At 37.6% G+C, this 25482-nt stretch overlaps 2 protein-coding genes across 2 annotated transcripts in view; both read left to right on the forward strand.

Moving 5' to 3' along the window:
* The window catches only part of LOC149049038 (uncharacterized), a 31710-nt gene extending 13008 nt beyond the window's left edge, over positions 1-18702 (forward strand). The window contains exons 2-7 of the mRNA XM_089202347.1: positions 6186-6507; positions 12868-13592; positions 14139-14321; positions 15262-15375; positions 16491-16620; positions 16788-18702. Coding sequence (XP_089058473.1) covers positions 12881-13592; positions 14139-14321; positions 15262-15375; positions 16491-16620; positions 16788-18306 — 2658 coding nt within the window. The 5' untranslated portion in view covers positions 6186-6507; positions 12868-12880 and the 3' untranslated portion in view covers positions 18307-18702. The remainder of the gene's footprint in view (positions 1-6185; positions 6508-12867; positions 13593-14138; positions 14322-15261; positions 15376-16490; positions 16621-16787) is intronic.
* The window catches only part of LOC149049034 (uncharacterized), a 128714-nt gene that overhangs the window by 40293 nt on the left and 62939 nt on the right, over positions 1-25482 (forward strand).

The raw sequence follows: 25482 nt of genomic DNA on the forward strand, positions 1-25482 counted from the left end.
AGAATCTCGGCCAGATGAAACAGTCTTTATAGAAATAAATTTATCGATAACTGCTTGCTTAGAGTTCGTCAATTTAAACGTACAGTAACGCTCGCGTAGACGTTAACTGCGCAGACGAATTTCATACGCTCCGACGCAGGGTAGTCAGTGGTGGTAACGCCGATTAGTGGTGATAATTTTAGAATTATCCCACCCAATTGTATGGTTGGTTGGGCAAGTATGCTCTGATAAAGCTGAATTTTCCTTTTTGCAAAGAAAAACCGCTTTTTGGTGCTCTTTTAACCGTGTACCAAACTGGCGTTTGGTCTGTCCGATGTATTCGTTGTCACAGTCATTGCAAGGAATAGAATAAATGGCGTCGGTTCGTTGTTCTTTCGTGACAGGATCCTTAGGTTTGGCGAAAATATGCCCCAAAGTCTGAAAAAGTTTTTGAGCAACTTTAACGTTGTGGCTATTCAAAATTCTCTTAATGGGCTCAGTAACACGGGTTTACAAACCCATTAAATCTGCAAACCAGTGTAGCATCAAGCTGTGTCTAATTGTCCACCTGGTTGCCATGTGAACTTTAATATATTTTATTTGCGAGAAAAGCTATCATGTTACACTCACGCATGTCGCGTCGCTTCGCGATTTTTTTGGATAACGAGCAGTAGAAGTACGTTTGCTTGATTTGTTGATGAATCAGCTGGGAAGGAAAATGTCAGTTACTCAAGGCATCGAAACACGAGTTTTATTGAACGAGTAACGAAACAAGTACTACTATGCTTCTCAATTTATTGGTAATTGTGAAGAAGAGCTCCCCAAAAAACCTGTCGGCCGACTGTCGGCCGACTGTCGGCCGACTGTCGGCCGACAGTTGACCGACAGTCGGCCGACAGTCGGCCGAAAGGTTAAGAAAAAAGAAAAATTGTGTTAAAAACGAACAGTTAACGTGACATAACAATCCGTAATGGTGATGTATGACTCGACAGACTTCACCTACTTACCGATCGACGGCAAAGTTAGTAGTATGTAAAGAAACGTTTCTTCCAAAATGTTATCAGATGCGTATAGGATATATCACTTGCGTAATTCACAACACACCAGACAATCTAAGAATCGCATAGGAAGATAATTTAATCGAAAACTCGGCCAAAAACTCTGAAAATCATAAGCTACGTATCAATACAAACACTTTCGTTCAAATCGCCCAACAATGCAACGCGGCCTCTTATGGTATGTTTAGTATGTATGTATGTATTTGTTGCTAGCATCGTAATCTATCTTGCAGGTTTGGCTTGCTATTTCCAATTTCAAGTGTAATAAATGATACAACTGTGAATCTTTTTACTCGTTATGTTAAGTAATAAAATACTATACGTAACAATTCGATAATTAGACTTGGATGCGTGATGCGATAATTGATTTAGGCGCGCGCCGCTAATCTAATGTTGAACAATACACATGTTGGTTCTGTCGGTTCAAGACTTTTTTTTATTTGGTGGCTCCTAAAGGAGCCGTTTGTTTGTAAAACTAAGTAAACTTGTATATTTCACCACTCACAAAACGGCTCCTTTAGGAGCCACCAAATCTTGAAAGTCAATTGTCAACGTACATGTTTGATGTCGTTTTCAAGCGAAAACCGAGAGAAAACATTAAGGTTTGTGTTAACGTTTCACGGACAAGCTACCGACAAGCTACCGACAGGTTACCGACACATTACCAACAGTCGGCCGACTGTCGGCCGACTGTCGGCCGACAGGTAGCCTATATTTCAGGCAAAACCTGTCGGCCGTCTGTCGGCCGACTGTCGGCCGTCTGTCGGCCGACTGTCGGCCGTCTGTCGGCCGACTGTCGGCCGACTGTCGGCCGTCTGTCGGCCGACAGACGGCCGACAGGTTTTTTGGGGAGCTCTTCTTCACAATTACCAATTTATTCACTGCAATTAGCGCTCCCTAAGATGTTTACGTCGCGGAATGTAAACAATTTGGTGTTTGCATCGCAGTTGATGATTTCTTCAAAACTTCAAGCCTACCTCGATCATCTTCGGTTAGGATCAGAAGGAAAATATATTTTTCAATAAAGTGAATTGTGTTCTGTTCTATTCATTGCGATTGGCGCCCGCTTCAGTGTTTACGCACCGGAATGTAAACAGTTTCATTGCACGCGCCGTCGAGTTTTAAACAAACTTGAACTATATATATCCTGCAGTTAATTTTCCGTTCAATTTTTTCGAGCAATTTGGTGAACATTGATCCATGATTCGACAAATATCGAAACAAAAAGCGAATCCGGTCTCTCATAAAAAAATTCTACATACGAGTCAGAGCAAGACGTAGTTGTGACAGGTAATCCTACTGTAACACAACACAATTAAAATAGGCGAGTAGCACTTATTAGCTTTTGTATGAATAACGAGATGAATGAGCCAGTTTTTGAGAACAGCATGTTCACCAATGACAAAAGCTCTGAAATAAGCATTCGTGCGTGGGTTGGCATTCAGAACGCGACAACTGGTTACAAACGGGCGCCTTAGCTGATTGTAATGTATATCGTTTAATCGCCATCGGTTTACCAATTAAAGCTAAATTTACCATTTATTAAAATAATCTCGGCGAGGAGAAACGTTTCTTAAGCTTGATTCAAACGTTGTGCACTGTAAATCATAATTCTGAAGTATCACTGCTATGACACTGTAGATTATATACTAAGTTTGGATCATATAATGGTGAGATTATTTGTACCTTTAGTTCGAATTAACTCTCAATGGCTTCACTTCAAACAGCTTTGCTTTGCCCAGTTTTTGTTAATAGTTCTTGTTCATTCTACATCAAATGCAAGGGAGCATAATTTATAACTTCTTCACTCCTATCAGTGTCTTACTTAGCTCTGTATGGTGTTTATTTTATTTTACCACTTGATTTTTGTGGACTTGAAAGTAATTGTCAGAGTACAGTGAAGATCAGTATTATTTCCAGTGCCTACAAGCTTCTTGTTACTAATCTGAGCCACTTTGTAATGCTCTGTTTCTTTGCTTTTTATTTCATTGTTAACTCAGGGTCTAGAATTAACTTCTTCACTTGAGTGCCAAGTGTCAATAAAACAATTGGATTCAATCACCATTTGAAGCAATGATTTGATTGCTAAGTCTCAATGATTAGAGAAAAGGTTAAATGTTTTATTCAACTGAAATACAAAATAGTTTTAAAGATCTTGACTCTTTACTGAAAACCAGAGTTAGAAGTTAGTGTCAGTAATAAATTATGGATTCATTTCTGCATTCCTGAGTGCTGGTTTGCATGAAGAATATTGAGAAAACCTTAAATTTTTTTTTTTTAACATTTTTTTTTATTTTCACTTAAAGCACAAATACTAGAGTAATACAAACAAATACAAAGTTAATTACACTAACGCTTATGCTACTCACTAACACTAATTACGAAATACTACATTACATTACATTACATTCACAGTCGGCTAGATTTAATTTATGTTGTGGTTATATAATAATATAAGCCTAATTTGTACAAATACTTCTACATCAAATTCCTTTTTTGGTAGAACGACTGTATATACAACTGCGTCTATAACTGTTAATACCCGATACTCATCTATTGAGTTACAATAACATGTTTTCCCATTTTTTATAATGAATAGATTCTTTTTTATTCTTTTTTGCAATCAAAAATTCAAATTTCCAAGTTTCAGATGTTTTAGCCTTCAGTAAGGATACAGACGGCTTGATATTTTTACAACGACATGAATAAATGGTATATTTTCCAAGAATGATTATGTGATTTAGCAAACAATTCCCAGGGTTATTATCGGAAATACCAAAGAGGATTGTTACCTCATCAAGCTTATCAATTTTCATATTGTAAGTATTTAACCAAGAAATAACCGAGAGCCAAAAGTTTTTTGTGTAGGTACAGCTGATTAGAAGATGCTCAAGAGTTTCTTCATGATCTCCACAAAAGGTACACATCGGAGAAGGAACCAAATTCATTTTATATAGGATTTTATTGGTGTAGAGAATACGATTTAAAATTTTTTTTTATTGAAAGGCTCTCGTTCTGGTGTCAAGAGTGACTCAACCCGGCAATAGATAAATATTTTTCCAGTCTATATTACCTGAAATATTATATACGGAATTAAACTTAGATTGGGCAGTCGGAGAAATCTGGATTCGTTTGACTAGAATAGATTGATTTCGAAGTCATTCTAGTTATATCTTGAACATCGTCTGAAACAGTTTTGTCAATTCGGTTGTTATTATTCTCTCCAACGTTAAGGAGCTGTTTCCAGTTAGGCGGAATGGCGGAAAAAATGCCTTGTAGGAGTAAGTAATCTGACGAAGGAGAGATTTTTCTCTCTAAAAGCGTCCCACCTTTTTAATTTTGAGTCATTTGAGAGAGTATCTCCAAGTTTCACAAAACCTGCTTCTTTTATTCTCTTGTTGTATATTGATTTCTTGTTAATCAAGAGGTTCTGGTTGTTCCAGATAGTCACATTTAAAATGTCCTGTTTTGTAGCTATTATATCGTGATTGCCATTAAAGTCAGACAAAATTTCAAGACATTCTTTATAAAAAGAAGGTAGTTTACAGGGTAGGCGCGATGGATTGAAATTGCACTGAAGCAGAAAACTGGTTCCTACATTCTTAAGATAATGAGACAAGAAAACTTTCCACGGACTACTATTATCATCTAAATACCTTGCAAGACACACAATTCTTTGAGTTTTAATTAAAGATTCAGGGTGAGGCATTTTGAGGCCACCGTCTTCGTATTCACTAATTAAGGCTAGTCTTTTGACTTTGTCTTTGCCTCTCCACACGAAATTGAATATCACAGAATTTATGCTTTTAATTATATCCTTATCAAAAGAGATAAAGGAGGCCCGATACATAAACTTAGGCATAGCAAATGTTTTGACTAATTGAATTTTACCAATTAATGTTAAGTTTCTCCATTGCCAGCAACTTAAGGACTTTCTTATTGACTTTAAAGTAAGGTCAAAGTTAAGCTCTCTGCTTTTACGCTGATCATAAGTGAAAAATATACCTAGTATTTTAATTGGCTCATTCACCTTATTAATATCGAGAGCTTCGTGATTTCGATAGGAACTTCCTAACCAGTAGGCTTCTTTTTTGTCCTTATTTAGTTTAAGCCCTGAACATTCACCATATGTGTTCAATAAGGAACCAAGAGAGTCATAAGATTCCTTATCGCGTAAAAAGTTTGTTAAGTCATCGGCGAATGTGATACATTTGATTTCTTTGTTATACCTTTTATATTTCGAGTCTGTTTGATAGCGGTAAGGAGGGTTTCTAAGGCTAAAATAAATAAATAGGGCGAGAGAGGGTCACCCTGTCTAACCCCTCTTCTGATTGAAAAAAGAGGAGTTGCTACACCATTATTCATAATGCAGCTGGATATATTAGTATAGAAAAGACGTATCCACCTAATAAAGGATTCTCCAAAATTGAACTTTTCCAAGGTCTTAAATAGATACCGGTTAGCATTACTAACATTAACATTCTAGTTGCAGACAGTCAATTTTCAGTAGCATTGACAGCCAGCTCAGATTGCAATTTTGCACCTTGTCTCTATGAACTATATATATGGATGTTTTCCTTTGGAATTTTGTTTGTGATATTTTGTCTTTGTATGCATTTTTAAGAGAATCACCATGTTGTAAGAGAGTACCCTGTATATACATTAATGTTCAATAAATAAGTAAATTATGAACTTAATAAACAGCTGGTCATCTACTTTACCATTTTCATGATGTACAGAAACATTTTTTCATTGGTGCTATAGGGCTTTTGTTCCTCTCAACATTTCTTGCTTACTTGCACACCCCATGTGTTCAGGAGCAAAAAAGAAAAGCTACATTATTTTAAAATTTAATGTCTGAACAACTTACTTATAACTTTTTAATGATTTTTGCGTATTCAATTGTAAATTGAATGGTTATTCCATTTTCTAAATAGATTGTGTGTGTTGTCATGTGTCTGTTGAGTAATACTTCATAGTTCATGTCAAATTGTGCAAAGAACAAAGAAGTGGCACATGAGGCACAGTGGAGTGTGCCATGGATTAACTTACCATATTTTGATATAAGAACCAATCAAAGTGTGTGTATAATTCAGCTTATCATATAAATAATAATAATTGATCCATATGTGTTTGACTTCCTTGCAGCTGAGTTCCAGAATATTCTGAATTGGGGTTAAGTTCCATTCCAACAGCTGCAGGTGTTCTGATACTTGACTGACTGAACAGCCAGAACTTACAGTGATTTTGGCACAGAACAGTCATTTTTCCACCAGCTGGTTGAATTTTTTGCTGTCCACCAGATTAATCACTGGCTAGTAGATTGTTGTGAACACAATCAGCCGCACAATCTACTGGGTCTGTGGTTTATCTGGTGGATGGTATTATTGATTCAATCCAGCAACGGCAAGTACCTGAGAGTTTGAGTCAACTTAACTGCTACCATCTCACAGGAGAAGCAACTTGAAAAGTGAGTGTTTATCTTGTATGTATAATTGAAATAGAAATAAACTTATGAATAGAAAATGCTCTTATGCTCAAGTAAACCATTTTAATCTCCTGCTGCCTTGATTGAGGTAGCTGTTGTTGCCCTCTTTTGTATTACCAAGATATAAGAAAAGTTAGAAGTAGCCTTACTACAGGTAAATAGAACTTCATTCTTCTATTTCCTAGCAATTTATAGCTGATTTTTCAAAATTTCAAGCCCATTAAGCAGTGTCAATTTCACACTAAACCTTGCACATACATGCACAGAGAAAAGTTTACTGGTGGGTTTCAAGATAGCTTCAATGTTTTCCAGGCTTGATCTGTTTTTAATTCTTTTTTTAATCTTTCATAATTAGTCAGTTGGCCTCTGAGCTACAATCTGTTTGCACAGTTTTGCTGTCCACTCACAGCTCTCACCTTCCCTTAGCTGAGGCTCCATCTGGTATTTGGTATGATCACTGTCTGCTCCTGAGTATAAGGGATATACAGTATATAGTTCATCATCTGATTCTTCAACTTGATTGAAAGTCTTGGCAGATTCTTTGACATAGATCCTAGTTAAAAATTTCCCTTGTCATTTTATCTCCTCCATTAGTAACAAAGGCTGTGCAGATTGTAACAAATAATCCTTTTTGCGACACTTGTACATTTTTTCCATCAGCAAAAAATTGATGTGTATTGTTTTGAGGGATTTCCACAGTCTCGGCATTGGTACCTTTTGCATGGAGTTGGGTTTTTTTTATGATTCTTGACTATACTTAAGGGTGCTTCTACAGCTCCTGAAGTCTATGTTCTTTAGCTCAATGGTGTATATTTTTCCAGCTCTGATTATATCAATTGCCTCATCAAGTGTTAATGCTTTGAATCACTTCCTGACTTCACAGCTCTTTATTCCTGTTACCAATATGCAGAAGATCAGTTCATTGTTTAATACACATTAAGCAACCAGTAGATGCCAATTTTTGTTGCCTGTTTTTGGTGTCAATTTTTCCATCTTCATGGTTGACACTGTGAAATAAGCAGTGCTCAACAATGGAAACTGTGATCCCCAACTAGTGAATTTTTAGCTTTTTGGTAGGTTTCCTTTCCCACAACACTGTTCTAAGGGTCATTTGTGAGAGCTTTTTTTCAAGTTCTCTCCTTCAAAAATCAGTTTCCAATTCTCCACCAGATAACCTTTTAGACTAATTGGAGCAGGTGTAATGACTAGCTGACTAAAGACAGTCATATGCATAGGCTGTGGGAATGGTTCTACACACACTGTACTGTTTACTTTTCACTTATCAAAAATAAAATAAATCAAACCATCATATGCTTGGGCTGCAGAAACGGTTGAAGCTGTGTACACTGTCCTGTGTTATTTGTTACTCATCAGAAATGAATCAGCATCAGTCACTGGTTACAGACCATCACAATGTTTGACATACATGCTGGAATTTTGCTTCAAACTGTTCCGTTTCCTTTATCACTCATGGTAAATAAGTCAGTGTCAGCATGATAAGGCTTAATATAAAGTGGACAAGTAAATGTTCCAAAGTACTTTCCTAACATATTAAATCATTTTAACTTGAGTCGACCATCCAAACACATAAAAAATTATTATCTAGTGCTTTGATAACAACCTGTTTCAAAACAGTGTTAAATATAGAACTGGCTGCCTTTAAGAAAAGGATGTTAAACTAAAAAATAACTTATATAAGCAACCTCTGTGCACTGAGCTTTGGACAACACCTTAGGTTGATATTCTTTATCATATGTTTTGATCTGAGTACAGTTTAAGCTTCCCTTGCGAAATGGCTTTTGGAATTCCTAGGAATTCCTAGGAAAATCCTAGGAATTTATTCCTAGGAATTCCTAGGAATTCCTAGGAATAAAGGTGTGAATTTTCACGGTAAATTCGGACTGGGAATTCCTAGGAATTCCTAGGAATTCCCAACCATAACAACTCTGGTTCTAAAAACCTAGAAATTCCTAGAAATTCCCAGAAATTCCCAGAAATTCCCAGAAATTCCCAGAAATTCCAAGTTTATAGCCAACAGGACTTGGAATTCCTAGGAATTCCTAGGAATTCCTAGGAATTCCAACTCAGAGAACCAATGACTTTCCCTGAAAAGCTGTAAATCTAAAAAATTCCTAGGAATTTCTGGGAATTTCTGGGAATTTTTGGGAATTTTTAGGAATGTTTAAGAATTACTGGGAATTTTAAGCAAAAATTTGAGGCTAATGATATAAAATAAATACTTTAAATTAAAAAAACCCAGCTAAAATTCAAGTATTCAATGAAATTTATTTAAAAGCTTGATTAAGGCGTACATGTAAAATATTTTTGATTAATTATTAACATCAATGTGTGGTAATATTAGGATGAAATTTGTTTTATTTTTCTTTTCTTGAAAACTTCATACGGATTAATCCTCAATTATAGCTATTCGTATAAAATAGTTCTAATCAATCATTAAATTTGGTTTGACACAAATTGTGAATAAAATCTGTTGATTCTTTTCCAAAAAATACAATATCCTAAGTTATATTTATATAGTTATATTCTTGGGAGTGAAGGGGCTAATTACAGACAAATAAAATTGATTTTTTGATTAAAATCTTGTTATAACTGTAACAATAAATTAGAATGAAGTTATCCTAAACTGCAAACTTAGCTGCTGTTTGTACTGTTTGTATTTTTTTTCCTGGACTCACAATGAGTTGGCCTTGAATGAGGTTATCAACAAGAACCTTGACCATTTTGTATCTGGATTCCTTGACATCTGAATTTGAAAAAAAAAATATATATTAAAATATGTATGTTTAAAGCTCAGACCAGGCTTTTAAGATGGCTATGAGGAAAAGGGCATTCATTGGATTCTCAAATTGAGAAATCTGTGTTATATTGAGTGACTTTTACATTGGAGTTAGTACATCTCTCTCATGGATTTTACTAAAATAGGGCTGAATACATTATTTTGTTTTTACCAAGGAGGGCTTCTTTATGTACTAAAGTTTGTTATGAATCTTGAATGTTCCCAAACGTGACTAGAGGAATCTTGAAACCTTACTGATAGGTTTATTTCATTGTAAAGCATAAGCTTAAGAAACTGCGGCATGCAAGTGACCGATTCGATTCTGAGAATTATTCTAGTTTCAGTTGCGCCGAGCGTTATGTAAGCTTAATTCAACCCGCTACATCTATTCTTTTATAAGATTTTGATCACAACGAATATCGCAATTTTTACTCACCACAAACTTTCAAAATCGCAGCTTTACAGATGGCCACTCGACCCTTGTTTGTACCGGTCCATATGTCAACTGTTGTCCCTACTTTTAACTCCACGGCGCCAACGACTTTCTTCTCTTTTACAACACTCACGCTATTCTCGTTTTCCCATTGAACCAGAATAAAAGCTATCTTTAGAAATGTTATATTAAGCAAAACAGTTGAGAAAAGCGATCAACCGATGAAAAGTTCATTCAAAGATGAGCGCCAAATGGAGTCTTCTTTGTTTCCGATCACAGGCATGATCACGTGGATCTTTTAGGACTTGTCATTGGCTAGCAAAGTGAATCCGCTGGCTTGCCGATTGCAGTGTTAAGAGAAGCGCCGAACTTTATTTTGACTTCTCCGACCGGTTCTCTGCTTCTAGAAGATGGATAGCTTGGTGATATAAATAAAGATGTGAGCTCACTCTATGTAGAAATAATCGACAAGAATCGATCGTATTACAAAGGCACGATTTGTGGCCGAAAGTTGTCGAGGAAACAAAGACTCGAAACTCACTTGAGTTGTGTTAATGGCAAAGGTGAGAAATAACACAAGCCAATCACAGTTTTGAATGCTACTACAAATCGTCTTTTACCCTCATATTTATAAAAGAAGGATACCACATTCGGAAGTGTAAGAGATACATAGATGATCCCAGTGTACCAGTACCTAAATCTACAAAGCTTGACCGTAGCAAGCGTTCAGCAACACGTTCCAACACCGCCATCTCGATTCCTCAGTCAGTCGTTTCCACTGAACTTAAAGCAGTATTGACAACAGAGTAGAGTGCGTCTTACAAAGGAGAAACATTTGTACAAGAGACAGGAGTAGCTATATGCGATTACAGAGGTGCGTTGGAACTCTGGTCCACAAATAGTTATGCACTGCCCGAAGTATAAAACAATTTTGTTGATAGCTGACAGACAGAGAAGAACAACAAGTAAACTTAAGAGCTGTTATTACTGAAGTGTGACTAGCATTTTTCATTTTTATATAAAGAAGGACTTGTAATTTGCACCAAAACTAAAAGGATGTAATATTTTTTTGGGAGATCCAGTGATTGGGACATTTAAGAAATTAAGTTATGAAAGGAAACTTGGTTGGTACTTCTCACTACTAACAAGTCTTGTTGACAAATATTTTCAGATCAGAGTTTCAAATAAAGTAAATTGAAGACGTCATATAAAAGGTGTTTTTCCTCAAAGGGTACATTGACTACCTCTGTCTTGTCTGCATGCCAAATGTTTGCAAAGTGTGTGGATGATCCACAAGTATTGGAACTCTTACAAAAATGTTTTGTAAGAATAAAAACAGGAAAACAAATTACAGCAATTAGTCATGAAAATAGAGCAAAAAACTGAAAAAAAGCAGCAACAACAATCATGAAAAAAGAAAGATTAATTAGGTGTTGAATTTGTTGGTCTAAGGCATGAAATTTCTACTAAAAGTATTGTCAACAAAAAGTCTCTGACAGCGTTTGAGGCAACTGAGCTTGACTGTTCCAAGGTTTTCTAACAAAGGCAACCAGTAATGTAGGTTAGGGAAGTAAGATAACAATGTAATTATTGTTAATTATTGTGGAAGTTGGCAATTTCCATTTAACATAACTGACAGCTGGTTCATGAGAAAATCCATATTAATATAAAGATTTACTAAAACTTAGTTTGAGTAATAAATTTCATGATCTTTAAGTTATAAACATGTACTTGTATGTATATCTCTTGGTAAGTTTTGTATAGCATACCTTTTATTGAGCCAAAGTTTTAAGCCTCTGAAATTACTCTTTTTCTTAAAACCTTCACATTCAAGGTATTGAGAATTTCTTAGAATTTATGTGGACCTCAGGGTATTAAAATTGCCTCAAATTCAATTCCCAGCAATTCCCAAGAGTTCCAAACTTCTTAAATTATAGGTAGTTTGTAAAGCTGAGAATTCTTAGGAATTCCTAGGGATTCCAAGTCCTCACAAAACTGGAGTCTTCCTTTCCCAGAAATTCCCAGCAATTCCAAGCTTTTTAAATCAGAGTTAATTTGCATAGATGGGAATTTTTGAGAATTCCTAGGAATTCCTAGGAATTCCTAGGAATTCCCAGAAATTCCCAGAAAACTGGGAATTCAGTTTGCAAGGGTCATTTGCATAATTGGGAATTTTTGAGAATTCCTAGGAATTCCTAGGAATTCCCAGAAAACTGGGAATTCAGTTCGCAAGGGTTAGTTGTACAAACTGGAGATGTGTCCAGTTGTCTTTGTTGTTTGCCACCAGATGTGATTATTCATATCTGCCTGTAATTTTACATCTATTTCATCTAGGTACAAGGTCATAAAAAGCATGAATCTATATTTGTATTTTGGCTTTAATACCCACTATGATTGATTTAAATTTTTATTTTTCAGTCACTACAATACTGCTCGTGTATTTGTTAACTGCGCAGACGAATTTCATATGCTCAGATGCAGGGTAGTCAGATGCATATATATGATTTTTTTGCACACACGGTCGAAAAAAATGTGCAACTCATGTGCCTTTGTTATTCAGGCAACAAACAGTAGCAGTTGATTTGTTTGATTTGAGTTGTTGATGAAGCAGCTGGGAAGGAAAATGTCACTTACTCAAGGCATTGAAACACGTGTGTCATTGAGCGAGTAACGAAACAAATACTCACTAATATGCTGCCCAATTTATTCATTGCAATCAGCGTTCCCTGAGATGTTTTTGTTGTGGAATGTAAACAATTTGGTGTTTGCATTGCAGGTGATGATTCCTTTGAAACTTTGAACCTACCTCAATCACCTTCAATGAGGATCAGAAGGAAAATATACTGTTTAAGATTGTGAATGAAGTTCTGTTTTATTCATTGCAATCGACGCATGATTATGATTAGTGATTGTCTTTGTAGATTTCTGCAGTGAAGCAGATTATCTTTAATAGAATTCTGTTCCAAACATTAACATGAACTTTTACAGTTGCATGAATTAAATGTTGATTAAATGGGCAGGACTGGAGGCTAATTATTATGTCCAGGCTTAAATATGGTGAATTAAATTAAACTCTAGTTTTTATATGTTTCTGTATTGCTTTTATTTTCAGAAGCGGATTGGCAATGTCAGAAACTGCGAGAACTGATGAGAGCAGTTCAAAGAACATTTATGGTGACCCACCAAAGATCAATGTTAGTCTTCCAGAGATAAGTGAACTAACCCAGAATTTTATACGTTGGAAGGATGTTCAACTCCCAATTGACATTCTGTTGTTAACAGTGAAGGACTGTGAGTTCTTGAGCTGCTACTATTACATTAATGATCCATTAAGAAGCTATTGCAAAGGCCTTGGTCGTGTGTACTTTGGCAGCTTTGGTGAAGATCAAGATGTTAAACTGAAAGTTGCTCTGATGAAATGCTCAGAGAGATTTAAAGTTCCTGGTGGTGCTTTAACTGTTGTAAAAAATGCTGTCACTCAGCTGAGGCCAAAAGCTGTCTTTTCTGTGGGCCACTGTAGTGGTATGAATCAGGAATCAACAAAGCTTGGGGATGTGGTTCTGTCAGAAAAGCTCACAACCTATTCCTATCAGAAGGTTACAAAGGATGGAAAGAACTTTTGTGGGTTCACAACTCCTGTAAGCAGAGACATTACTGAACTCATTGAATGTGCAAGTCATGGTTGGAATCCACCCCTAGAAAATCCTAAAGAGAGGAAAGTTGAAGTCCTCTGTGGCGAGGTTTTGAGTGGTACTGAGGTCGTGCAAGCTGGATGGCGACGAGATGAACTAGTGAAGTCATTTCCTGAAGCAATTGCAATTGAAACTGAAGGAGAGGGTAAGATCTCTTTTTCCTTTGAAGTTACTGTTACTGTAAAATCTGCTCAAAGAGATATTTGAATATATTTGTATCCTGGGAGAGAGAGTTGATACTCATATCGTGTTGGCAAACTTTTCTGCATGTGTTGAGAGATGCACTGGCTTGTGAGTGAACATACTGGACTTTAGATCAAGAGGTCTGGGTTCAAGCCCAGGGCTAATGTGATTGTGTTCTAGTCTTGGCTGGGACACTTTACTCTCACAGTGTGTCTCCACACCCAGGAGTATAGATGGCTACTGGTAAACTGACCAGTATTTCATACACATGTTGAGTGAATAAGAGTAAAGTCTCAGTGGCTGAATGGTATGGGACCTGGGAGAGGCTCATTCTACAGGGACTAGCTCGGCACCTAGTATATTTTAGGTGACTTTCCAAAATATATCTCTAGTTCCTTACAAATCTTTGATGACAATGGTAACAATGGGAGAGGTTGAAATCAGGAGATGTTGGAGAATACTAAAACTTGTTGTTTTATTCATAATAGCTTGTTATTGTATGTCTTAGGAGTTTTCAGTGCAGCACATGAACTGAAAATGGAGTGGGTTGTCATCAAGGGTATTTCAGGATATGCAGATGGAACTGAAGCAAAAGAAACCTGGCAAACATTTGCAAGTGTAACAGCAGCTTCTCTTGTTGTCAGCATTCTAAAGGAATGCAGTATTTTTGAAGATTGGCCACATTACAAAGGTAAACAGATCAACTTTGGTCTTTTTTAGGCCTACAGTATATTTGCTAACAGTCACTAGCTGTGCTCACAGTCACTAAATGTGCTGGAACTGAATTAAAACCATGATTAATGACCTATGATCATGCACTGACCAATCAGAACAGCTCTTCACTCAGAATTGTTACATGTTTGTCAGCAATTTCACAGGCTCTGCTTTTGTGTGTTGCACTGGGCTAACAAAATGTGAGAAATTAAAGATAATGATGTTGACCTGAAGTTGACATACAGGAGCTCTAATTTTCTTTCTACAAAGATGGATGGCGGTATGCTTTCAAACTTTTTGGGAAGAAGACTTCCAACCTCACCCCACTATATAATACACCCAGAAACTCCTGCTTTAGCCCAACCCCTCCCCTACCAGCACAACCCTTATTTTATAAACCACAGGTAACCCAGGTTCCTCCAATCGGTCCAAAGAAGGGCTAATGCTTGAAACATCAGCTGTAGAAACTCTTTACGGTGGCCATTTACATTATCAACTTAGTTAATAAAACCAAATTATCATTGCTAACCGAACAACAGTAACTGTTAACTCTTGCAGATAGGAAATTACTTGAGCCATCATCGTTGTCAACAAATTCCCAGTATGTCTATTGAGACTTATAGGTGCCAGTCTTTTTCAACCCAATTATTGCATGGTGCCTCTCCTAAGAACTGCGGTTAAATGCTGAATTTTTATGCAGAGGAAGGAAGGATCACAGACATCTTAAATTCCTCACGTAGATTTGCATTTTTAGAAATCTTACACCCACATTGGTTTGAGTTATGTCCTAACCTTTGCAAGCAAGGTTAGGACGCAGTATTCGAATTATGTTGGTTTGAACTACATAAAGCTGCATGTCTGTCTCAAACCTCATAAGGCTGTCTAACTGCTGTCTGTTTGGTTTTGTGTTCTTGAAGATATTTCAACTGACAGACAACATTCAGCACTGAGTAAAGAAGTTCCGGTAGAGCCATGCTGCTCTAGTGCCCAGTCTTCCCAACAGCAACATGTTTCGTCTACCAAAACAGCAGGTATGTATTTGAATGAACAGATGCAGTGAGAAACTGTTTCTTTTATTCTTATTGCTGTGAAACTCACCATAGAGTTCTCTCTTGCTTAGTAGGAGAGCTTCAGAGCGCAGAATCCGAGGGTCTGGGGCTCGATGCTGCATATTGAATCATGACATCTTCCTTTAGACTTAACTAATTAGCGTCACTGTTTGCGGTTTAGCTTTCTCTCTTCTGTTGATTAGCTATTTTTCTTGAAACTTTATGGCATATATTCCATGGAAATCTCTTGTGTTCACGATTTTCTTAGTCTTTAGAAAATACATTTTTGCGGCTAGATTTCTTTGACATGCAAATAATTACCTGCCATTATTTAATTAGTAATGAACCTGATTAAATGCCCGCCTCGCTGTCTCTCGTTTTAAATTACTTTCCTTATGTTTGTAAGGTGGAAAAAGGAAGTCATCAAGCGGGTTACTGGACCAGGGCATAAAGCGCTCAAAGCTTGAAGTATTAGTCACTGAGGACTTCATTTTTTAACTTCTTCAAAATCTACATTCTGATTTAGACTTTCGGACTGGAGGATTTTAAGTGTTACATAGTTACAACAAGATTTGTGATTTTCCTTACAGAACAAATCACTATATTTTTAAGATTTTTGTGTAGCGGAACAAACGATAGCCTCGATTACCAGCTGCTGTTGACGAAATGAGCCCGCGCTTCTCTCCTTCACGGATCGGAGACTGCACTTGAGAATTAGGTGCAAATCGAACCTAGCGACGAAGATTTAGAGTGGCCTTACCCAAGCTGCTTATTGTATGGAGTTTTTTTTATAGCCTTTCGCAAACTAGAGATATGAATGGTAGGTCACCAAATCCGTTTGACGTGGCGAGGACATTTTTTCTTCCTGGCAGAAAAAAGAGAACAAGAAATCTTCTGGTCGCGTATATGGGCGTGTAAATTTCGTGTAAAATGATGCACGGTAGGATGCATAATGCAATGGCACAAAGTGGCCTCGAAACCAAATTCTTCAGGAGACGTTTCACGAGGAAAGGAAATAGCCCCATTGCTACAATGAATCTGTTGGCTCGAAAAATCTGGTCTAATTTTTTTTTCTTTTTACATTTGTTATCAATCAGGGGGTTCTACTAAACAGTTGCCTCGGCCAGAGGTGAAACGCCGTAAGGAAGAGTCGTCTCCGAAGGACGCCTTAACTCCAAAGAAAGGAAAAACTCCTTTTGCAGGTAAAATGAGGACATATCTATGGGCGTGCCCAGTGACCCCCACCCCCCAACCCGATCTTTCTTCCCCTTGCCTTGATAAAATAAATATACGTGGATTCAGCAAAATGGCATGAATAGATGCAATACGTACTACTCGCTATCCTCTCATCTTGATACTTTGCTGTGATGTCTTTATTTTTGTTGTCCATCAAGGAAGATGGCTGAAGTTCTAAAATTCGTTTGTGAGTTATCATCAGAAGCTGCTGGCATTGTTTTTGATCATCTACGTTATGTCGGAGAGAAAGAAGGTCTCACAATTTACAATTTTACTAGGACGCCTTCTGTCAAAGATTTGTCTCATGCACAAAAGGAGTTTATTCTATTCTGTGTCGATTATTTGTTTCGTTGTCCAGCCTCAGACAGACTAGCTGTGTATTCTGCATTTCTCTCATGTGTTAACCATGTTGTAATACTTGATGAGAAAAACTCGTCTACTGCTGCCAAAACGCACTTCTTCAAAGACACCACCAGCTTTCCGAACTATTTATTTCACTCAGATTGGCAGAGTTATTTGTCTTACTCATATAGGAAGAGTAATAATGATTTTCTATCCATATTGTTTGACTTGAACGCGGTCCTTTTAACGTGCTCTGGAGAAATTAAAGATGTTAAAAAATACGCCGATTTACGCGAGGCGGACTTTTTCCTCGAAAAAAGCGAAATGAGAAACTTTATTTATCTACGTCGCATAACAAAAACTGTTCTTCGTTCTAAACTTTTTCATGAACTGATATCAGCGCCGGTTTGTTCTTCTCAGCCACCTGTGGATAATCTGCGAAATAATGAAGACGACAACATTGCACTGTCTTTGACTGAGGACAGATCTGACCAGACACAACAACATTGTTTGTCACTGGTGAGAGAGGTTTATTTTTTTATGCCAACAGTTGAGGATTTTGTTCTGTTGAAGAACGTGTTTCCCTTATTAACAGCTCCTCGAGATATTGCTATAAGGGGGAGCGTGATAGATGGCTTGGAAGTTAATTCGATTGAGAACGTGATTCACAGAATTAATTTTACTGACAATCTCCACAGTTTAGAACTTCGTGGTATCAATCTAACAGCAAAGTGTGCTGCTTTTATTGCTGAGTCACTGCACCACTCTCTAAACTTGCATGAGCTCTGCTTGTCAGGGAACCCCTTACACAGCGGTGTGAGTCATTTGGCCAAGAATCTTCATCACACTCCACGGTTGACTATTTTAAAGTTAGTTGAAGTACAAATGGGAGAAAAGGAATGTGCTGCACTGGCTGCCTCATTACAATACTTAAACAAGTTAAAAAAACTGGATATGACTTTCAATGCAATGGGTCACGGGATCATTGAACTGGCCAAGAACCTGAACAGTGTACCCAATCTGACTGAGCTGAACCTGTCGCATACAAATATAGGTGAAGATGAAGCATCAGCACTGGCTCGTGCACTTAAGGATGTACCAGAGCTGAGGAAACTTGATCTAGGGGGGAATCCACTTGGCAGAGGAGTCAGGGACCTGGTTCAGCATCTCAGCAGTGTTCCTAAGCTGGAGTACCTGTCTCTGTATAGTGTTCAGATGACAAAGACAGAGATTGAAGAGTTGTGTACAGCAGTAAAAGGGAGAGGCATCACTTTGTCCACTGATTACCATGTAAGAGTCTTTTTGTTGTTTCACTCAGTTGTATCTAATCTTTAGTTAGACGTTCCTCAGAATAGCATTAGATATTGTTTCCAGCAAGTTGCTTTTGATAAAATTTATCAGAGTAGTCTGCATGGGAAAGAATGTAGACATCAGGAACAGTCACTGTTTTCGAAATTTTCTATTTCTATTTTGTGACATCAGCAGCCATTGCTGGGGATGGCGGAGACCGTAAACAGCCCATGTTAAGTACTTTAATGGTTCATGTAATGCTTCTTTGACTATGGTTTCCAGAAAAATTTGTCTAAGATTAAATTAAGACATAAACAAATTTAGCTTTCAAAACTTTGATATTATTTACAGACAGTAGTTTCCAGTGTAGTGGATGCTTGATTACTGAAACCTAATTGAAAAGTTTGGGAGTTTGATTCATTCGAGTTCATTCGATTGGCCTTTGAGTTTTAGCGAAATCTTGTTAGAGAAAATTCTGTAGCTATGCTTCACATAAGAGAGAGAAAAAAAGATGAATTATGAGAATTTTTCTCGGACCAAACTTCTTTGCGCAATGTTAATTTTTGAATTTTTTAGGCTTGTGTTGTTATAATGGGATGCTTTTATTTGGGTTTGATTATGTGCCCTGAAATTAGTGTGAACCCATACATGCTTTGGATTTGATGACGTTGTTCCCTACAATCTGTACCAGCATCTATTCGCTTTTATTAGCAGGAAGCGTTAACCCAACAAAATAGAAAAAACCAAACAAAAAAGGTTTTTTCTTGTGTTAAATCCAAATGCGTGTTTTAAAAAGCGAAAATCATGTTGATTCTATTGTCATAAATTTACGTTTTAAAGGTTTGTACTGATGATAGGAAATAATTCACCAAAAGTTGTAGGTTAAAATATTAATCAAGAAAAAGTGTTTCACATGAGTCACCTCTGATAAGCGCTTCGGCTCGATGTTCCCATTCTGTATCCAAAATAAGACCAATATTACCACGTCCTAAACAAAATAAAGCGCTTGCACTAGTCGTGAGAAGAAGCCTTTTGGAGGCGAAGTTTCCATTAACATCTCATTCAGCTGAAAGATCTGGGAAAGACGTTATGTTATGGAACCTGTGAAATTGGCGCTTGAAGAATGAAGCATTACTGTGCGTCAGCGCCCTGCTAGAAAACAAACGAAAAATCAAAAGAAATCATTTTAAAAGCTTAAACTTCATAGGCGCGACCCGTGACACGCGGCTACTAGTCAAACTCAGCACTGTGCTATAATTTATTAGCTCTTAAATGGTTTCCCTATTCTTATTTATCAGTTGGATTCTTTTTTAAGTGTCTCGAATATTCAAACGGTTTTGTCAGAAAAGTATGGTTACATTGAGAGGAGAGTTCTTTACTTTTGGGAAAGTCAAGGAAAACATTACATCGAGGACTCCGGGTTATCAAAAAGAAATATTTAGGGTTGTCTGTCTTTCAATCGTGTAACAATTATGTTGGTGGAGAGGTGAACTGGAGTTAAACCCGTTGCGTGTAGTCGTGCAAGGTTGGAAATTTGTTAAATCGTTGATTTACTCTCGGGCAGACAATAACTTAGCTAATACTTTGTGTGTGGAAAATAAAACAATTTCGAAGATATTAGACAGTTTTCCTCCCTCTAAAAAAGTTAGTATTTATTGTAATTTATGTGTTTGTTTGTAAACCTTCACCTCATCTTAATCGTCAGGGAGCATTGTTTTTGTTATTTGTAACTAAGATCGTTTTCCTTGTTGTAAAATAGTCTTAGTCACTTGTAGCTATTTGAATTCAAAAGTGAATGTCCTCTTTCACTGCTCGCTATATGGACAAATATCTTTGATTGCGAGAAATATTTATCTTGTGTGTTAAAATGTAAGTTGAGTGTTAGAAATTAATGAAACAGGTGTATTTTGCCATAGCGAAGGAAACGTAATATTCTGATATACGTGGGGAGAATCAAGATCCTTTTGATATTTATCTGTTGTGACAATGCCAGTTGAGAGTTTCAAAAAATTGGTGCTGTGGTTGATGTTGAGTCCTTTTTTTTTGTCCTGTGATAGGTACACGATCTGGCAGGTGGAGAGTGCATCTATCGACTTCTTACAGAAGCTGAGCAGAAAGAAAGAAGAATAAGGTTCAGAAAAGAGCCAGATGATGATGATGATGACGGTGACGATTAGAGAAGAAAGGACATGTTTTGTGTTCCTACAGTTGTACCAGCGAACACTGAAAAGTGAACATCCTACGTAATGAACGGTGAACTGTTCGTAAACACTTTACCCACGCGTTGCAAAAATAATTGAAGAAAGATAAACACAATAGCCTCTATTTGGCGCAAAAATATTCGCGTATATTTGTCCTTAAACATTATCTGTTGCTCTAAGCTCTCACTTTTCCTCGAGCTTCACACAGAAACTTTTCGCATCTCGGAACAGATAATGTTCAAACAGCGAAAAAAACAAAAACCATCGTGCATATATTTGCGCCAAATAAAGACTATTTTTTATTTACAATTTCGGAAATTGCTGGACGTGTTTCCCGTCTCTTACGGCGTTATATCTTTATGTCAGCATATAGTATAGGAGTGGCGTCCAGTTCGAATTGGAAACTTAGATAATTTGCCGACGGTACTTCCCTTCTCAGATCACGAAAATTTTAGTGATTTCACGTTGTTGTTTTGCAGTGGACGGCTGAGAGATGAACAGAGTTTTAAAACGCACGCGCTGAGCTATTGTTCTGTCATTATTCACATCTTTTGTTTTGCTACATCCTCGTTGCCGTTGTCGTGGTTTGCTGAAGTTCCCTAATTTCTAGTCCCGTGTGAAACGTCTTATATTGTAACCGGAAATGCAAATTCTTTTCAGCAATAAAATACCGAGTTGTTACTCAGTTTTTTTGCTGATCAGAACGCTAAACGAATTTCATAGGATATCAGAGTGAAATAGTTTAGCATAGATCCCAAAAGTGACTTTTTGACGCGAAGAAAGAAAAGCCCCTCTATTTGTATGTACCAGTCTCTCCTTTTATGGAGACGGCCAAAAAAGGGGTGAGGTGAGACATTGAAGGTCTCGGGAAGAGTGAGAGGAGCTTCCTTTCCTTCCCAAACCCCAATTTTCACTCTTCCAATAATTCGATCTTTTCCAGCAACTGAGACCCTGGCAGGATACAAGCTCAATTTTTTCAAGTTAATTAATTCAAATTACTCAACTCAACTAATTCAAACTTATTAATTCAATTAATACTATTAATTCTAATTAGCTGACAAGCTCATTTTGTCTTTGCAAAAAAAGCCGACTTTGAGAAAAGGCACAGATGAATGATTCCTTGAGTTTGGATCAGTTTACAGGCAGCGTTGTGCTTTCAGTTAGGCTTATTTTTTGATGCTTTACATTGACGATGCTTGAAACTGGAGATGTATGGAAAATCTTTCGTGATCAGAAAATTTTAAGTCGATAATTGGTGTTACAAGCTTAAATGCTTGTTCGTCTCACGTGTCACTGTAAATAGCAATTTAGTTGGTATATTTTTACCCAACGTTGTGACTTTTTTTACCCTCACTTTTATTGATTTATTAAAAGAATTTTTTTATGAAATATCTTTGTCTCTTTGTAATTAAAGTACAGATGGCATAAGAGCTTGAAAAAGACCCTGTATACGACCTGTATCCTTGTTGTCTGGACCCCAAGGCACAGTCACTTAAATAGTTCTTTCACAGCTGAACGCACCACGCACAGAGTGATATTTTTGCGCAGACTTTCTTTTTTATTAAAAAGACTAGTATGTAGTCTTTAGTTCGATACGGGCAGCCCCTGGATGAGAGGAAAAACTGGTAAATTTTCATGGTTTTGATTTGCTTTTTTTTTTTTTGATAATTTATCGCAAAGTTTGTCGGCCTGACTTGTGTAACAATAACGGCTTTTGTGTCCCACTGACCGACCGTTTTCAATATTGTTTTTGATTTTTTGTTTGCATGTTTGTTTGTTTTTTTTTCCTATAGCCACTTATTTATTTCCACAAGCCGCCCGTCGTTCCTTAAGTTATTCTACGCTGTTTCACTCGATCAGCAGGCATTAAAAGCTTGGCATCTAAGCATCCTCTCCTTTTTGCTGCTGTGATTTAATTCTACCAAGTGTTAAACCGGACGACGAGAAAAACTCAAAAGGTGGAAAAAGGCCGAAATCATTGCAAGCAGTCTCCTTTTTTGTCGTTTGCCCCCTTCCTCCCCCACTTCTCTTCCGCTAGAGCACTCTAAAACAAACTTGATATACCAACCTCTATCAAATTTGTCGTACACAGAGCCTACGATGGTTTGTTAGGTTTCGGGTTTAACTCCTCGAAAAGGGGATTTTCTTTGCGCTAGCTATTAAATAATCAGAAGACCCGATTGGTTTCTTTTTTCAAATTATTATATTTAAGATCACATTCAAGTTGTTTTGCAGCCTAATTGGTATCACGGACAACACACAATTTTCACTTTCTATATAAAATCAACATCATATCCATTGGCAGAAAACGTGTTACATAACTTTAAGGCGGTTAACTCGTTGCAAATTATAATTAACTGGAAGCTGATACAATGCAACTACTTAACAATTTAACTAGTGTTCATGTTAAGGGATAACTTTAGAGGCTTTACATAACGCTTCACTTTGATAAGGTGCTAGCGATCCCGCCTAAGACTGGTACCATTTGCAGCGCTCTATCAAAGAATCCCGGCTTTTGAACTTGCCGTTGTCGGCTCTGATTGAGTAGCAGCTGTTGTCTCAAGCTCTCCACTGTCTTCTCCATGCCTTCATTTGATTTTTGCATTTGTGCAAGTCGTTGGCTGAGTACCTGGTTTTCTTGCATGAAATTTCGTCTGTGTTTTTCAACTTCCATCATTCTCGCCTTTACCATGTTCTCCATTTGTTGCCGTTGGACCGCTGCTTCAGCTTCCATCTGTTCGCGGAGTCTCTTGTTCTCTTGCTCCTGTTTTACCTGCAGCATTTCCATCTAATTACCAAACAAGAAAAAGTTCAGGTCAGACAGTTATAGGAGAGTCATGATGACAAATAATATGGCATCTGCTCTCATTCACCTCCGTGTTAAAATCATCAAATTTCAAGGAATTTCAAACATATCTTGCTTTTTCCTAGAAGCATTCCAATTCCAATCAAGTGAAGTTCTATGTGTTTACAATTTTACATTTCGAATTATCGTCCGCCCCTTACGAGTTCCCAAAAATTCTTAAGCCTCTTGAGAAACAGTGGAGGCATCAGGGCATTTCCGTGGCTGTTTATCTTGACGACGGATGGGGAACTGAAAAGGATTCTCAAGTGTGTAGTATGGTCGCGGATGCCGTCAGAACTGACCTTTCTATGGCTGGTTTCGTTACTAACGAGGATAAGTCAGTGTGGATACCTTGTCAGAGGCTTGATCAGCTGAGTATCACTTGGGATAGCGATCGTGGAACCATTGAAATTGTCGATAGGAGGGTTGCAAAAATAACTAGTACCATTGACAGTATTATCGACTCTGATTTTGTTCTTTCTTCCAGAAGATTGGCCTCTTTTACAGGGTAGATAATTTCTACAGCGCCTGTTTCCGGAAATATCTCAAGGATCATGACTAGGCACTGCATTATGTCTACATTAAGCGCGCAGCACTGGGACTCGAAAGTTAAGATAGATCCCTATTGCATTGAGGAGTTCTATTTCTGGGAAAACAATCTAAATCCCATCAAAAGCGCAATCGTTTTCTTATTAATAAGCCACAGCGTTTCGCTTACTCCGATGCTAGCGCTACGGGGTGTGGTTCAATTATTACCCTTAATGAGGATTGTGTGTGTCACAAGCTTTGGGAGCCTTCAGAGCGCTCTAAGAGCTCTACTTGGAAAGAACTTGCAGCCATTGATTTTTCTCTGGAGTCTTTTGGGCCAATTTTGGAAGGTTCACTTGTCAAGTGGTTCATTGATAGCCAGACGGCGGCTAGAATCATAGAAGTCGGAAGCGTGAAATTGGATTTGCACAGGTTTGCAATTAAAATTTTTCAGTTTTGCGCGGAGCACAGTATTCGTTTGATGGTGCGGTGGATCCCACCAACTAAAACTGAGAAGACGTATTACATCAGTCACCTTATACACTTTGATGATTGGCAAATCACACAGGATTTCTTTCTAAGTTTGGAAGAGTTATGGGGCGCGTATACAGTTGACTGTTTTGCTGATTTTTATATAGCAAAGCTTTCTAGATTCTTTTCGCGTTTCTGGAATCCGTGTGCATCAGGAATTGACTTCTTTGCCCAAGAGTTAAGTTCCGAGAATTGTTTAGTGGTTCCTCCAGTTTCTCTTGTTGCTCGCGTTATCCATTATCTGAGCCTACAGAAAGCGATGGCTACTCTTGTAGTCCCATCATGGCCTTCGTCCAGTTTCTGGCGTCTTCTGACGAGCAAATATCTGTGGTTCATTAAAGGATGCTTTACGCTGAATGCATCCCAAACTCTCACCCTGGGAAGAAATTTAAGTTCATTCCTTAGTTCTCCTCGCTTTACGGGCGAGGTTGTCGCGCTTAGATTCGAATTTTTGTAGGTATTATCCAGCTTTTTTGCCCTTCGAGTAGGTTTCTGAACTAGCTTTTAGTGCTGGTATTTGCAGGATTTGACACTGGTCATAAGCTACATGGGCAACTGTGTCCAGGGTAAATGACACTGGTCATGTGAAGAGACGACTGCGTCCGTTGGAGAAGATTTCTGTCGTTTTAGAGCTTTGTTAGTAGAACGAAAAGGTTTCGAGTCTTCTCGACAATGGGAAACCTGTTCACGCATGGAAAATTGTGTCCTTTTTAACTCGTGAATTGCGCGCATGCGCAAGAGCGAGTTATAGATACCATGTGGGGAATGGCATTCGCTCGCTCGCTCGCTCGCTCGATTGGTCGATTCCTGTAAACTTTTTTTAGATTTTAGGCTCTTGAGTGCATTTGATAGTTTTTAGTGAGCAGTAAACATAAGAAATGGCGACCTTTGTTGCTAAGAATAGTGGTGGGCTGAAAAAGAAGCCAATGATAATCTTAAAAGAGTTTTTTTTTCGTTTTAGTTTCAACAAGCGGCGCCAGCGACCGGCAGGCATGCAAGGATTCACACTGAAATAACAGAACAACCTTCGTTTTTCATGAAATTGTAATTTACAATCCTTGAACTCGAAAACAATCCGAAGATTCATTGAAAATATTACTTACTGCGAAGCGCTCG

Source organism: Pocillopora damicornis, chromosome 3, assembly GCF_964200805.1.
Source record: "Pocillopora damicornis chromosome 3, jaPocDami1.2, whole genome shotgun sequence".
Lineage (NCBI taxonomy): Eukaryota > Metazoa > Cnidaria > Anthozoa > Scleractinia > Pocilloporidae > Pocillopora > Pocillopora damicornis.